This window comes from Fukomys damarensis, unplaced genomic scaffold, assembly GCF_012274545.1.
Source record: "Fukomys damarensis isolate Sample0158 unplaced genomic scaffold, DMR_v1.0_HiC HiC_scaffold_39, whole genome shotgun sequence".
NCBI classification, from domain to species: Eukaryota; Metazoa; Chordata; class Mammalia; order Rodentia; family Bathyergidae; genus Fukomys; species Fukomys damarensis.
In genome coordinates, this window is record NW_022900951.1 from 52,732,239 (window position 1) to 52,750,375 (window position 18,137).

At 35.8% G+C, this 18,137-nt stretch overlaps 1 protein-coding gene across 4 annotated transcripts in view; it reads right to left on the bottom strand.

The window, feature by feature from the left end:
- Window positions 1–18,137, bottom strand: part of Ophn1 (oligophrenin 1) — a 418,396-nt gene that overhangs the window by 21,727 nt on the left and 378,532 nt on the right. For all 4 annotated transcript variants that reach the window (XM_010632184.3, XM_010632183.3, XM_010632182.3 and 1 more), the window contains one exon: window positions 4,054–4,201. In XM_010632184.3, the coding sequence (XP_010630486.1) occupies window positions 4,054–4,201 (148 nt within the window). The remainder of the gene's footprint in view (window positions 1–4,053; window positions 4,202–18,137) is intronic.

Below are 18,137 nucleotides of genomic sequence, written 5' to 3' on the forward strand. Positions count from 1 at the left end.
AAAAAAAAAAAAAAAAAAAAAGTCTAATTTGGCTTGAACATTTGAGAGAAAATGTGTGAGCAGCTGGAGATGAGGTTTTTAAGAAAAGTTGGAGGTGTTATCATTAAGGCTATGAAAGCCACACTTGGGAATACAAACTATCTCTAGGCAGAGAAATAGCTTTGGAAAATATTTGTTTTTAGAATAGCTTATTGGTTCATTATGAAAAGCAGACTGGACCAGAGAGACTGGAGACAGGAATATCAGCTATAAGAATGTTAATGAGAAAGATCTGAACTGGAACAGCACTCGCAAAGAGAGACAGATTCAAGAGATGCTGAAGAGATAGAATGGCCAGAGCTTAGATATGGACCTTAGAAGAGGTCCATGACTGTGGTGGAAGGAATCACTGAAATACTATTTTGAAACAGAATTATAAGTTTGGAGTAAGATAAGGAGGTGCTGCAGGTAAAGAACAGTGGTGAGTAGAGGAGTGCTTCCTTCTTAGAACAGTATTCAGACAGGTTATAGGAAATATAACATTATAATAGCTTTGTAAAAATTGTATAACAATGTATAACATTGTAAATGAGCTTTGGGCTAACGGTACAAATTGCTGTTCTGTCATTTAGCAGCTGTATTAATTGGGCAAAATATTCATCCTCTCTGGGCTTCCAATATCTTCACTATAAAATAGAGCCTCATACCTGTCTCACATAGGAATGCCAAGGATTAAAGGAGATTATGGATTCACACCCACTTAGGATGGCAAGAATCAAAAAAGTCAAACTATAACAAGTATTAACAAAGATATGGTGAAATTAGAATTGTCATCCATTGCTGGTGACAAATCAAAATGATTTACCTCCTTTAGAAAAGAACACGGTCATTCTTTAAAAGTTTTTACAAGTTTAAATATAGAGCGATCACAGAACAGGGGTTTTAGTACACAGTTAAGACAATTGAAAACATTCACACAAAATGCTGTGCATGAATGTTCACAGCAGCATTATTCATAGCAGCCAAAATTTGAATACACCTAAAATTTTCATCAAATGATGAATGATTAAACAAAATATAATATACCCATATACTCGGCTATTATTTGGCAATAATACGGATATGCGGTACAATATGGATGAACCTTAAATACATTATTAGTTAGATAATTTGCCATCCACAAAAAGGGCCAGCACTCTGAGAGGCTGAGACAGGAGGATTGCAAATTAGAGATCAGCCTGGGAAAGTTGGCAACTTAGTGAAACTCCATCTCAAATTTAAAAAAACAAAAAATAAATAAATAAAAAGGGATAGGGAACATAGATCAGTGTGAAGGCCTTGAGTTTAGACTATGGTACTTCATAAAGAAAAAATAACAAAAGCACCATTTATATGAAATATCCAGATTAGTCAAAGTTTTAGAGACAAAGAGTAGATTAGTAATTTTCAAGGGCTGGGGAAGCAGGTTATTGGAAGGTATGGGTTTCTGTTTGGAGTAATGGAAAACAATGTTTGTACAACATATACTAAAGCTACTAAGCTGTGCAATTTAAAAGGGTAAATCCTATGGTATATAAATTATATTTCAATCTAAAAATGTTAAAAAAGAAATGTCAATACTGGGTGAGCTCACTGTAGATCTTCTGGCACAAATCATACAGAGAGGCTCACTGAGAGGCAGAGAGGAAAAGTAGATAGCTCACATTAGTCAAAAGGCTAGTGCAAGATGAAATTAGACCTTAGGTCTATTGACACCCAATTCATCCATTTATTATACTCATTTATTGAATACTTACACAGTACCAGGTACTGTGCTGGTACTAAGAATACTGTGAGGAAAAACTGTTTTTGCAGGTATAGACTTTATATTTGGGAAGACTTTAAACAAACACATTTACTCCATAAAAATTTGATTGTTAGTCAGGCATGCACATATGTAATCCCAGCACTCAGGGAAGCTGAGGCAGGAGGATCACAAGTTCAAGCTTAGCTGGGCAACATAGCTAGACTCTATCTCAAAATTTTAAAAGGGCTGGAGTTGTATTTTAGTGTGAAAGCCCTGGGTTCAATCTCTATTAGTACCAAAAACAAAACAAAACAAGAGCAAGCAAAAGAGATTATGAAACAACACAGTAGGCAGTCAATGTTCCCCTGTATTTTCTCCTGGATGACAGCTCACAATCTCCATGAGAAAAGTGATCCCTTAAGCTAGATAATCCTTTGCTCTTCATCATTCCTTATACATTCATTCTATAAATGCATAGTGGAAATTTTTCTAAGGAAAGGTGATGAAATAGATTTTACATTCTAATAAACAAGACAGATAATAGTATGTCAATGATTGCAGAAAGTGATATGAATAAAATAAAGCAGTGCATAGAGATAGGCAATGATTGGAGGAGAAGAAAGAACTATTTAGATTGCTCAAAGAAGCTGTTTATCAGGAAATGGCACTTTGCCAAGATCTGAATGAAGGAGCGATCCTTGTGAAGTTCTAGAGGAACAATATATGGGACCAAGAGAACAGCAAATACAAAAGCTGTTTGGTAAGATTGACACCTACAGGTAACATCAAGACCAATGTGATTACAGCAGACAAACCAAAAGCTATGATAAAACCATGAAGTGCATAAATTAAGATCAAAAACATAAGGAAGGGTTATATAATGCTGCATAAATGTAAGTTATATTCTCAACACGAAGAGAAGTCAATAAAAGTTTAGAGCAGAGGGAATGACGGGATGTGACTTACATTTTAATTTTTTCTCTATTATTTTATTAGTATATGTTTGCAGTACACAATGATCACCTTCCTCATGGAAGTTGGTACATACACATAATATATCTCAATATTTTCAGAAGGATGTACATTTCACATCCTGCTGTGGAGAATGGATTGGAGGCAGGCAAGAAGGCAAGCAAAGATACCAGGTGAGCAATTATAAGGGCTCAGCCAAGAGGGCAGCAGTGAGAAATAAAAAGATTTACTCACCAAAATTAATGTGCAGTTAGAGATGATAGAAAGTATTGATCAATCAGATGTAAGGGAAAAAGGAAAACTAATCAAGGATGATTTTGAAGTTCTAGGCCACAGCAATCAGGTGACTGGTGCTGCTAGTTCCTACGTATAGAAATCTGAAAATCATCTTAAGCACTCAAATGACATTTTTTTTTTTGTACTGGGGATCAAACTTGGAACCTTGAACTTTCAAGGCAGATGGCAGCACCACTGAGCTAAATCCTTGGCCCTTAAATGACATTTAAAACAGAGATTGAGATCACATAGGAAAATAACAGAGAGAAGCTCAGGCCTACTCCAACATGGAGAAGATGGGAAAACAAGGACAACTAGTAGAGGAAACTGAGATGTAATGTCTAGTGAGATAAAAGGAGAGTTTGTTGTTCTGAAAGCCAAATTTAGTCTTTTAAGAAAAGAGTTAGGCAGTGTGTCAAATGCGGATCATAAGCTGGGTATGATGAAAATAGTGGTTTGATTTCTAGGTTTGGCCACATGGAGATTATTGGCAACCTTCACAAAAGTAGTTTCAATGGAGTAGTGGGGGCATAGGCTCATGAACAAAGGGTACAATCTTCATACTAGCAATTTTTCCATTGAATGGAACATATTTATTCATATATCTATGTCTCCTTTATCCTGGAAGCTCCTTGAGACTAGGGAATATGTCATAATTTCACCTAGCATATAGTACAGTACCTAGAACATAGAAGTTATTTAATCTATATTAGCTCCATTTGAGTTTAAAATCTCAGAACATTCAAAAGGCACCTTAAGGGGGCACAGATCTAAGAACATCTTGGATTCTCCACTGCCCCTATTAGGCATCATGCTAACTTCTTTTACAAACTCATTCATATCCTATCCATTGACAAAGAATTAATACCCTCTCTGGGTGCTAACTATAAGCCTTGATTCTCTTAGCTGCTTTTAAGCCCGGGAGCTAAGAAAAGTCTACTTTTGTACAGAGACAAATGACCATACCTTACTCCACCCTTTCAATGTCCTCTTTATGTCTATTCTTGATTTAGAAGTTAAGGTTGAACTTCAATACTGACCTTCACTTTCATCCATGGAAGAAGTATAGAATATGGTCCTTTCTCGCAACAAACGCTTCGAAATTGTGATTGGTTTGTGCCTTCTTGCTGCCACTCGAGGTGGAGGCACTGGGGGTGCAGCACTTTCCTCAGGTGGACCTGAATAAATCTGTGGAATAGTAAGAAATATGACAATTAGAGTAAGTTATATATCTCCTCATACTGCCTACCAACTGGTACCTGCCAGCATTACATGTAGTATCTGCCATGTGAATATGAAAATGATTAAAGGAATTGGGGGAATTTTCTCAATCATTCTTACTACCAGCAAGTGTTTAGATATCTCCTCCCATTTTATGGCATAAGACCTGGCACTCCTTAGTGTGGTAAAAAGAAGTAGAACAGACAGCAACATCAGTCCCAAATTTTCTATTTACTGCCAGGGAGATCTTAGGCAAGTCAACTCTTTTCTGAGCCATAGTACCCTTACTGTAACATGATGGACACACCATCTGAACCTTGGTATCCTCACTGTAACATGAGGCTAGCACTGTCTACCTCTCAGGGAGTGGTAGAAATCAAGTGAAAAGAGTTAGCGATATATAAGATGTTCAATGAGCTCAAAGAGAATGTAAATTACAGTTGTTCCACCAGCTTAAAGAATACACAAACAAAAAAGTTTACTGAATTAGAGGAAACAATGCAAAATATACATGACCACTTTAGTAAAGAATCAGAAATTATAAAAAGGAATCAAGTACAAATCCTAAATACAAAAACTCCATTGAAAATATGGGCATCAGGTATGACCAATCTGAAAAGAGACTGCTCGGACATGAAGACAAGGTTAATGTAGTAAATCATGTACTCGGTGATATCTGAAAATCAAGACACAAGGAAAGCTAGATCCAACAGCTGCTACATTACTTTAAAAATCACAAAACTAAAAATTATAAGAGTTAAAGAAAGGTTAGAAGATGACATTAAATGTATAAAAATTGTATTTGCCAAGGTCATAGCACAAATGATTCCAAATTTAGGGAAAGAAATGAGTATCCAGGTAAACAAAGCACATAAAAGCACAAATAACCACAAACAGAAAGAACTTCACCACAACACATCACAGTCAAACTCCTAGAAATTCAACACAGGAATACTAAAATCTGTTAGAAAGAAAATCAAGTAACTTATAAAGCAAAGCTTATTAGCACAACAGATTTTTTTAAACACAAACCTTAAAGACCAAGAGATCTTGGAGTGAAGTTTTTCAAGCCTTAAAAGAAAAAAAATTGCCAATCTAGATTACCATATCCTGCAGAATTATCTTTCAAAAGTTGTGGAGAAATTAAGACTTTTCACAACAAAGAGAATAGAAAAAAATTCATGACTACAAAACCAGTACTACAAAAAGTACTCAAGAGAATCCTAGACAGAAAAAGCAAAGTCAACATCACTAAAGAACTCAAAGGAAAGAATATATCTAACTTGTATATTAATTAAACAATAGGAAAAATACAGGAATTAGCACTGAAAATTTAATTCAACAACAGGGTTCAGGAAATGCCTATCAATAGTAACTTCCAATGGTCATCACTTCCTAATAAAGAGACACAGACCAGCAGACTGGATGAAAACTCAAAACTCAACTATATATTGCCTTCAAAAGACATACCTCTTCCACAAAAGAACACACAGATTGAAAGTGAATGGATAGAAATGATGCCCCCTGCAACAGGATACCCAAAAGCAAGAAGTAGCAGCTATCTTATTTTCAGGCAAAGGAGACTTCAACCAAAAACTGATCAGACAGACAAAGAAGGTCACTATATACTGATAGAGGGAATAATTCAACAGGAAGGGATAATAATTGTAAAAATATATGTGCCAAATGTTGGGACACCCAATTTCATAAAACAATAACTACTGGACATACAAGAAGGGACAGAGACAATGGAAACTTCATCACCCCATTCTAAAAAAAAATCAACTGGACAAAAAAGTCAACAAACAAATATCAGAGTTGAACCACATCATCAAACTAATGATATCTACAGAATGTTTACTCCAATAATAACAGAAAACACATGTTTTCCTCAGAAGTACATGGACTTTTTTCCAAAACAGATCACATCTTAGGCCATACAACACACTACATAAATACAAAAGAACTGAAATAATCTCCTGTATACTATGTGATCATGGCATAATGAAACTAGCAGAAGAATCTATGGGAATACATGTAGATTAAATAATAAATCCTTGAAAAGCAAATGGGTTACAAAAGCAATTGAGGAAGAAATTTAAAATTCCTAGAATCAAATGACGCTAAGACAACATACCAAAACCTATGGGAGACAATGAAAGCAGTTCTAAGAGGGAAGTTTATAGCTATGAATGGCCATATCAGAAAATGAGTGATCCCAAATTTAAAAAAATAACTAATTATGCATGTCAGAGTCCTATAAAAACATGAGCAATCCAAATCCAAAACTTGTGCAAGGAAAGAAATTAAAAAGCTCAGCACAGAAATTAATGAAATTGAGATTTAAAAATATACAAAAAAATCAGTGAATCAAACAGTCCCCTTAAAGCATAAATAAGAGTAACAAATCTTAGCCAAACTTAGCAAAAGAAAAGACTCATATCAATACAATTAAAAATGAAAAAAGCAAAATCAGGCACTGCCAAAATGCAGAGGACTATAAGAAACTATTTTGAGAGCTTATATTCCAATAAACAAGCAATCAGGATAATAGAGGATTCGATTCACCTGCTTCCTGTTATCTATAGCATATACCCAGGTAAACAACCAGATCTCAGTTATATAGTCTCTTCTCTAGGACTTGCAATATGCTACTATGCCTACATGTTGGTAAATGAGGCACACAGCCTGTTGTTTTTTCTCCTGTAGTCACAGAGAAGGTCAATTAGGCTTTGATCCTAAAAAGAATAATAGAGGTCAATTTACTTAATGAATACAGATGCAAAAGTCCTCAAGAAGATACTCACAAATAGAATGCACAAAATCATTTAAAAAAGATCATAAATCATGACCAGAACAGCTTAATTGCAAGGATGTAAGGATGGTTCAATATACATAAATCATTAAATATAATGCACCACATAAATAGGCATAAGGATAAAATCACAAGATCATTTCAATAGATATATAAGAGGCCACTGACAAAATCTGACATCCACTCATGATTTTAAAATACCCTGATGAAAATAGGTATAGAAGGACCTTACCTGTGAGGTGTGTTCCAGACCAGTGTGGCTGCAGGCAGATACCAGTCAGGGATCTGCCCTGACCTCAGAGGTTGGGGCAAACCTGCCTAGCCTAGGCCTGCCTAGAAAAGAGCTGCATAGGTCTACCCCATAGCATATGTGAGTTTCTCAAATCCCTGGGATCAGCAGTATGGTCCAGACTAGCACAGTTGCAGGCAGATCCCAGCTAGGGATCGGCCCCATGCTAAGAAGCTTTGGCAAGCCCATCCATCTAGCCTAGGCCTGCCAAGGAAATAGCTGCAGAGGTGCAAAAGTTTCACTCAGAGGCCCACCCTATAACATCAATGAGTGTGTGAAAATCCCTGGGACCAGAGGTGTGGTCCAGACCAACAGGGCTGCAGGCAGATTCCAGCCAGGGATACACCCTGGCCCAGAGGCTTGGGCAAGCCAGTCCAGCCAAGGCCTGCCCAGGAAAAAGCAGCACAAATGCACAAGCTTCAGTCAAAGGCCTGCCACATAGCATCTGTGCGTTGAATCCAGGAATTGGTGTACTGGTGAGCAACAGAGCAAAGGCCTCTTGGTGGCTTGGTGAGAATCGAAGACCAGTGGGTGAGCAAAAAGTTGTCTCAATAAAGGCACAGCAGGATGCATTTGTTGAAATAAGAAGACACAGAAACAAGTCCCCAAACCAGATTTCCAGATCACCTAAGGCAACCCCAAAGGGAAACGAGAAGGAACAATCTGATACTCAACCACCTAGACTCCCTGAACTGGCAACAAAAGAGGATTTGAAAAAATGAAATCACAAATAATTGCTCAGATTACAGAAGAGATTGTACCCATAGTGCAAGATATAATTAATAAATCTAGAGTGGACACAGATAAAAAAAAATAGAGGAACTGAGGAACACGACCAAATCTCAACATAGGAAACAAATGGAATCCATAAAAAGATGAAAATACATTTCCAGGAGATTAAAAACTCTGCTTGGAAAAAAAAACAAACAACTCTGTTGAAAGTTTATGCAGTAGAATGAGCCAATACAAAGATTGCAGATATAGAAGATAGGATTACAATTAGTGAACAGGAAAAATTTCTTAAAAATAGTAAGGGACTGCCAGAGATTTAGCTCAATGGTTCTGCTGCCTGCCTTGCAAGCACAAGGACCCGAGTTCAATCCCTGGTATCAAAAAAACAACAACAAAAAATAAGGGACCATGAAAAATTAATCCAACCACTGCTAGACAATGCAAAGAAGAATATTATAAGACTGCCTGGAGTCAGTGAAGGAACAGGAGAGAGTGCAGATGACATAAAAAAAACTGTCCACAGAAGCAATGGCAGAAAACAATTTGACATACAGATAAGTGAGGCATATAGGAATCCAAATAGCCATGATAAAAAAAAAATCTACACATAGGCATATATTAGTTAAGATTCCAGAAACCCTAGAGTAGAGCAAAATTCTACAAGAAATTAGAGAAAAGAAACAAATTGCATACAAAGGAAAGACCATCAGAATCAAAGCAGACTTCTCAACACAAACCCAGAAGGCAAGAAGAGCATGGAGTGACATATTTCAAGCCTTAAAGGAAAACAACCTTCAACCCAAACTGATATACCCTGAAAAACTATTTTTCAAAATTGATGGAAAAATAAGATACTTTCATCACAAAGAACACTTTAGGAACTTCATGAATAACAAACCAGCACTCCAAAAAATTTTTTAAAATACCCTAGGAAATGACAGTGAGGATAAAAACCCCAGCAAGCCTAACAGAAGGAATACATCAGGCATGACAAGAATTTCAATGCAAAGGGGGAGATTCCAACAAAAAGAAAAAGTCATGACAAGGATAAGTCAACACATATCACTTATAACTATCAATGTTTATGGTCTTGATTCAACAATCAAAAGAAGTAGATTGCCAGAATGGGTCAAGAAGCAAGATCCAACAATATGCTGCATACAAGAAACACAATTAATTCGAAAAGAGACTTGGGCTGGAGATTTAGCTCAGTGGTTCGACTGCCTGCTTCACAAATGCAAGGTCCCAAGTTCAATCACTGGTACCAAAAAAATAAAAAATAAAAGAGATAGAGAGACAGAGAGACCCATAGATTGAAAGTTAAAGGGTGGAAAACAATATTCCATGTGACAGGAACCCTCCAAAAAAGAAGGAATAGTGATCCTCTTTGCAGATCTCATGGATTTCAAACCAACACTGATCAAGAGAGACAAAGAAGGACACTACATCCTTGTAAAGGGAACAATCCAAGAGGAAGAGATGACAATCATAAATGTATATGCACCAAACAGTTTTATGCTCAACTATATAAAACAAATACTAATGGACACAAAAAATCAAATAAGCACTAACACAATAGTAACAGGAGACCACAATAACCCACTGTCACAAATAGATAGATCAACTAGACAGAAAATAAACAATGAAATACTAGAACTCAATCAAACGCTTGAACAAATGAACTTACAGAGTGTTCCATCATACAAAATCAGAACACACATTCTTTCCAGCTGCATATAGTTTGTTCTCCAAAACAGGCGATATTCTCACTTATTGAACATGTCTAAGTAATTGCAAAGGAACTGAAGTGATCCCCTGTACATTATCAGACAATAGTGTGTTGAAATTGGAGATCAATAGTAAAAGAAACTGCAAGAATTTCACAAACACATGCAAATTGAACAACACACTCCTGAATAACCAAAGGGTCACAGAGGATATTAACAAAGAAATCAGACAGTTCCTAAAATTAAATGACAATGATAATACAATATATCATAATCTATAGGACACAATGAAAGTAGTCTTGCAAGGAAAATTTATAGCACTGAATATGCATAATAGGAAAACAGAGAGAGCTCAGTTAAACAACCTGATGCTGAATCTCAAGCTTCTAGAAAAAAAAGAACAGGACAAAGCCAAAGCTCATACAAGGGAGGAAATTATAAAGATTAGAGCAGAAATTAATGCAATGGAGACTGAAAGAATGATACAAAAAAAACAATGAAGTGAAGAGTTGGTTCTTCAAAAGAAATAACAAAATTTACAAACTCTTAGCCAACTTTATCAAAAAAAAAAAAGGAAAGAAAAACCTCAAATCCATGAAATTAGGAAAAGGGTGAAATTACAATGGACCCAGCAGAAATCCAGAAGATCATCAGTACCTACTTTGAGAATGTATATGGTGATAAGATAGAAAACACAGAAGGAATGGACAGATTCCTAGGCTCATAAGAATTACCGAACTAGAATGAAACCCTAAAATTTCTAAATGACCCAATATCAATCAATAAAATTGAAAATGTAATTAAAAATTTACCAACTAAGAAAAAGCTGGGCCCAGATGGCTTCAATGCTCAATTCTACAAGACATTTAGAGAAGAACTACTGCCACTACTGGTTAAACTCTTCAATGAAATTGCAAGGAAAGAAATACTCCTGAATTCATTCCTGAAAGCAAGCATCACCTTGATCCGCAAAGCAGAGAAAGAACCAACCAAAAAATAGAACTATCGGCCAATCTCACTAATGAACATAGATGCTAAAAATCCTTAATAAGATATTGGCAAATAGAAGGTAAAAGATCATCAAGATCATAAACCCTGACCAAATGGGATTCATCCCAAAGATGCAGGGATGGTTTAACATAGACAAATCAATAAATGTAATACACTATATTAATAGAGCCAAAGATAAAAACCATATGATCACCTCCATTGATGCAGAAAAAGCACTCAACAAAATCCAACATGCAATTAAAATAACCCTGCAGAAAGTTGGAATAGACAGTCTCTACCTCAATCTGATAAAAGCCATCTATGAAAAAAACAACAGCCAAGACAATATTAAATGGTCAAAAACTGAAATCCTTCATGCTAAAATCAGGAACAAGACCAGGATATTTTGTTCATTCCTGTTCAACATAGCTGTGGAAAAATTAGTCACAGCAATTAGACAAGAGAAAGAAATAAAAGGAATAAAGATAGGAAATGAAGAAGTCAAATTGTCATTATTTGCAGATGGCATGATACTCTATATCGAACACCCCAAGAACTCCATCAAGAGTTTTCTAGACTTAATAACCAAATTCAGCAAAGTAGCTGGATACAAGGTTAACACAAAAAATCAATAGTTTTTCTGTACACAGAAAACAGACTCACTGAGAGAGAAATGGGGCAATCAATTCCTTTCACAATAGCATCCAAAAAAATTGAAATGCCTAGGAATCAACCTAACAAAAGAAATCAAAGACCTGTACTCTGAAAGCTATAACACTCTGAAAAAATAGACTTAGATATCAGAAAATGGAAAGACACCCCTTGTTTCTGGGTAAAGAATCAACATAGTGAAAATGTCTACACTTCCAAACCTGCTATATAGATTCAATGAAATCCTGATTGAAATCCCAGCAACATACTTCACAGACCTTGAGAAAACAATCCAAAAATGATTTGCAATGAGAAAGACCTAGAATAGCAAAAGCAATTCTAGGCAACAGAGACATGTCAGAGGGTACCACAATTCCCAACTTGAAACTATACTACAAAGCTACTGTAACAAAAACAGCATGGTACTGGCAAAGATACATACTTGAGGACCAGTGGAACAGATTAGAAGATGCAAAAACAACTCCAGACACACTCAGCCCACCTCATCTTTGACAAAAGGGCCAACACCCTCACTGGAGGAAAGATAGCCTCTTCAATAAATGGTGCTGGAAAAATTGGGTTTCAACTTGACAAAGATTAAAACTAGACCTATATCTCTCACCATGCACTGAACTAACATCAAAATGGATTAAAGATCTAAATATTAAAACAGAAACAAAAAATTGGCTGGAACAGAGGTTAGCTAAAACTCTTAAAGACACTGGCATAGGAAAAGATTTTATGAACAAAACCTCAGTTGCTCATGAACTAGCAGAAACAATCAACAAGTAAGCTATTTTCTTATTAAAAAGCTTCTGCACAGCAAGAGAAATGACCAACAGTGTGACAAGACAACCCACAATGTGGGAAAAACTTTTCACCAGCTCTTCCTCAGACAAAGGGCTACTATCTAGAATACATAAAGAACTTTAAAAAATCAGACCTCCCAAATTTAAAGACCCAGTCCAAAAATGGGCATCTGAAATGGACATTTCTCAGAAAAAGTAGAAATAGCAAATAAATATATGAAAACCACCACTGGTCATTCGAGAGATGCAAATGAAACCAATGCTGAGATTCTACCTTACTCCAGAAAGAATGGCTGCTATCATAAAATCAACCAATAAGAAATTCTGGCAGGGCTGCAGGGAAAGAGGAACACTGCTCATTGCTGGTGGGAGTGTGGTGCAACCACTGTGGAAAGCAGTATGGAGATACCGGAAAGAACTAACATTGGAGGTCCCATTTGACTCTGTTCTTCCCCCTGCTGAATTCAAAGAATTAAAAGAATCATACCAAAGAACTAAAAGAATCATACCACAATGATATATGCACCCACGTTCATAGCAGCACAATTTGTAACAGCTAAAACGTGGAAGTAGCCCAATTGTCCATCAACTGGAGACTGGATAAAGAAAATGTGTTTTTTTACTAAAATGGAATACTACTCAGCCCTAAAAATAATAAATTAGAGACATTTATAGCTAAATGTCTCCTTGAGACCATACTCTTAAGTGAGATAAATAGAACACTTGTGTAAATACTGAATCATTTCTCTAGTGTGAGAAACTGAAAGTGTAAATCAGGGCTAAAAGGTATAATAATGTGAAATAGGAAGAAAAGGGATGAAGAGGAAAGGGAAACGGAAAGGAAAGAAGGGAATGGAATCAAAATAAGAAAATGAAAAATAATGGAAACAAAGTTTTTATAGATTGGGAGGGAAGGAGGGGCTGAAGGGAAGGTAGAGATATGAGGAAAAAATATGGGCCAAAATTGATCATGTAAAGATACAAATTTCCAAAAATGAATGTCATTATATTGTACACATTAAATGTACCAATACAATTAATATGTTAAAAAAAAGCCCTTACCATAACTTGATAAAACCTATTTTATGATAAATCCACTGCCACCATCACATTAAATGGGGAAAACACTGAACATTCCCTAAAAAATCAGGAACTGAAAAGCATGTCCCTTCTCACCACTTGTTTTCAATACTTTAGTCAAAACTGTGGCCACAGCAATCAGGCAAGAGAAACAAAGTAAAAGGACATGAACAGGAAAGAAAGAACTCACACTGTCTTTATATCCCGATGACATGATCATTTATATAGAAGACACAAACAACTCTACCAAAAGACACTTATAATTAATAAACAAAGCAAAGTAGCAGGATATAAAATCAACACACAAAGCTCAAAATCATTCCTGTACAACAACAATGAACCCACTGAGAAGATTTCAGGTGATCAATCCCATTCATAATAAGATAAAAATAATTAAAGCCTCAGGAATGAAACTAACCAAGGCAATAAAAGACCTCTATAATGAAAACTATAGAATCCTAAAAAAAAGACTGAGGAGGCTATTAGAAAATAGACATCCCCTTTTTCTGGATAGGCAGAACCAATACTGTCAAAATGACAATACTACCAATAATATATAGATTTAATGCAATTCCAATCAAAATACTGATAGTATTCTTCACAGAACTAGAAAAAATAATGCTAAAATTTATGTGGAATTAGAAGTGAAGCAGAATGTCCAAAACATCCTGAGTAAAAAGAGGAAAGCAGGAAGCATTACAATCATGATTTTTTTTTTTCATTCCGGAGATTGAACTCAGGACCTACACTTGCAAGGCAGGTGCAGTGCCACTGAGCTAAATCTCCAGCCCATGGATTTCAAGTTATAGTACAAGGTGACAGAAATTAAAACATCATGATACCAGCACAAAAACAGCCATGTTTACCCAAATAATAATATTGAAGATGCATAAACAACCTCATGCATCTTCAGCCATCTGATTTTTTACAAAAAGGTCAAAATTATATGCTTGAGAAGAGATAGGGTGTTTAACAAATGGTGCTAGGAAAACTAGTTATCCACAGGCAAAAGAAGACTCTACACCCACATATTACACTCTAAATTAAAATAAACCAAAATAGATCACAGACCTAGATATAAAAACACAAACACTGACTCTATTAGAAGATAAAATAGGTAAAACTTTTGAAGAAATAAACATAGGCATGAACTTTTCTGAACAGAACTCCAAATACACAAAAAATAATACCAAAAATCAATAAATGGGCTTATAAAAATTTAAAAGCTTTTGCACAATGAAGAAAACAATCAATAGAGTGAAGAAATAGCTTACAGAATGGGAAAATTTTTTCCATCTTATTCTCAGAAAGAATAATACCTAGAATATATAAAGAACTAAAAAAATTAGAACCCACTCCCACACAAAATAAAGGACCCAATTTTAAAAATGGGCAACTGAAACAAACAGAAGCTTCTCAAAATAAGATGTACAAATGGCCCAATAGATATACAAAATTATCAGCATCTTTGGCCATTTGGGAAAGGCAAATCAAAACACTGAGATTCCACCTTACTCAACAAAGAACAGCTATTATCAATAACTCAATAACAAATGTCAGTGAGGTTGAGAAAATAGGAGCTCTTTTACACTGTTGGTGGGAATATAAACTAATATAACCATTATGGAAATCAGTGTGGAGATTCCTCAAAATACTAAAAATACACATTCCATTCAATCCAGATATTCTTCTATGTGTCTTCCTGAAACAGTTAAAGATATCATATTATAGCAATACATGCATACCCATGTTTGTAGCAGCAGAATTCACAATAACTACATCTTAGAAGCAGCCTATATGACCATCAATATATGAATCTATACATAAAATATACACAATAGCATACTATTCAGCTATAAAAAGGGACAACATGAGTCATTTGTAGGAAAACTGATGAATCTTGAGACCATAATTTTAAGTGCCATAAATCAAATACTGGTTAAATGTCACATGACTTCTCATATGAGAACCCCAAAATATACATAATTTAAAGAACAAAATAAAATAAATGGCAGGAAGTAGGGAGGTAGACTTTATGGAGATGGGAGAGGGATCTGAGGAAGGGGGAAGGGGGGAAGGATGGGGGAAGAGGGGACCAAGCTGTGATATTATATATGTACTAATTCCCCAAAATGAATGTGATTATTATGTATCACAAACATATAACAATAAAATAAATTATCAAGGTGCTTTGCATAGATGGAGATCAGATGCAGAGAGTCTGAAAATATCTACATGCACATATACACATATGTACTTAATATTTCTCTAATACCAAAGGATTCAGTTCCATTGTTTGTCTCCAGACAGAAATAATGATTGGCTGAGGAAAAGAGAGAGGAAAACTTATTCTCTCTTACATAATTTTGTTCTTTTAAAACTTCATACAAGTGTGGGCCATGGATTTAGCTCAGTAGTTTCACCACCTATCTCACAAGCGCAAAGACCCAAGTTCGATCCCCACTACAAAAAAAAAAAAATCATAAGGGTTACCTATTCAAAAAAATCAATCTTAAATTACAAAACAAAGGCCTTGTCAGCTTTCGATGATATCCATAGTGCCAAAGGAGTGCAGGAGGCACTGTGATTAGGATTTGTATAGTATTTCATGTGTACTTAAGGATTTTTGTTTCTGTGGGGAGATTGAGCTTTTTCTCTGAGTGTACACTCTTTGAAATACACACATATGTGGTAAGGGAGGAAGAGGACTAAGTTTATCCAGTGAGAATAACAGTGCCAACCCCAATGACTAGCAAGAAATGAAATGTTTGAGCCCAGCATCCTGTCAGGTAAGCGTCACCATGAAAATTACATGATTGGATACACATGGTGAGCCTGTGTTTTTATACAATGAAAAAGGAACAATGTATGAATAATCACAAGCCAGTATATATAGTATGTTGTGGACTGTAAGAAAGAAAGAATATGACCCAACAGCAAGCAGATGAGCAATGAGGCCACAAAATTCTAGGTCATATTCCTGGTTCTGCCATCAGGAATAATGTTCCAAATAGCTATCATTGTTTTGCTTTTGTTTTTTTGGAGTGTACTGGGGATCGAACTCGGGCCCTTGCACTTGCGAGGCAGGCGGTGGAACCACTGAGTCAAATCCCCAGCCCAATAGCTATCATTTTTCTGAGCATCTGCTCAGGGACTGTAACAGTAGTTACAAATATTTCTTTTTGTTCCTGAAACACACCAGGGCCTTTGCACTAACTGTTGCTTGTACCTGGAGTACTCTCTCTCTCCAGATATCTATGTAGCTTACACTGACCATTTGCTAGGATTCCAATCAAATATACTTTTTCCTGGAAGACCTTTCAGGTTAGTGTGTACAAGCTTTGACATGCCTCTGTCTACACAACACATACTACCCACCTTCCCTTTTATTCTTTTCTTTATTTAGCATTTCTAATCACATTCTAACATAGTACATATTTTACTTATTTAGTTTGTTGCCTGTCTTCTGGAGACATTCTTTAATATTTATGAAAACATGCCCGTCATGTTTACTGCTGAAACTCTGGCACCGAGAAGACAGCATGGAATGACTGCGTCAAAAAACAAGCATATCTATAATTACAATATAAATAACAAAACTGCCCCCTGAAAAGACCATAAGAAATTCTTCTGGTGAGGATAGGGCAACAAGGTCTAGTTTTACTCTTTGGATGGGCGGGGGACTATGAGAATGAATGAATGCAATGGGTTTTGAGGAATTTGTCAGAAAAGGAAACTGATCTCTGAAAAAGGAAAAACAAACTAGTGGAGCTCTATGGTTATCCCACTTACAAAGTGAGGAGAATTTTGTAGGCCATAGTGCAGGAAGAGGAACCTAAGTGGAGCCTAGTAGCCTCCTACACCGAGGAGGTAGGGAATGCAAGAAGTGAGCATTTGCAAGGTACAGTACCAGAGCACTGTACTAAAAACTTCAATACATTGCTGAGAAAAATCAAGAAAACCTAATAAGCAGAGTGATATACTTTGCCCACAGATAGAAAATTCAATATTATTAAAATGTAAATTCTCCCAAAATTAATCTGCAGACTACACACAACCTCAATACCAGTAAGCTTTTTTTGGTGGAAATTGAGCAGCTCATTAAAAAATGTATAAAGAAAGCCAGGCGTGGTGGCGCACTGTAATCGCAGCACTCGGGAGGCTGAGGCATGAGGATCTCTGTGAGTTCGAGACCAACCTGGGCTACATAGTGAGTTCCAGGTCAGTCTCCACTACATAGTGAGACCCTGTCTCAAAAAACAAACAAAAAAAATGTATAAGGAAATGCAAAAGACTTAGAATAGCTAAAACAATCTTAGGCAAGAAAAACAACTTAGCAGGTTGATATTACCTGATTTTACATCTTATTATAAAACTACAATAATGAAAACAGTGCAAGGACCCGAGTTCGATCCCTATTACCAAAAAATAAAAAAAAAAAAGAAAAAGAAAAAAGAAAAAACAGTGCAGTATTGGTAACAAGATAGATGGATATATTGACCAGAACAGAATAGAAACCACAGAAACAGACTTACATACAAATACATAGGTAATTTTTGCTCAAAGGGAATTCAGTGGGAAAAGAACTGTAATGGTGATGAAACAATGGGATATACATAAACAATGAGATATGCAAAAATGAATTTCAGTCTACATCTTCTACTATATAAAAATAAGAATTCAAAATGGTTTATTCCCAAATGTAAAAGTTGAAAATGTAAAACTTTTTAGGAGAAAAATATTTGAAACCTTGGGGGTAGGCAAAGATTTGCTAGACAATGATTTATCAAAAAAAATGATAGGGTGGCGC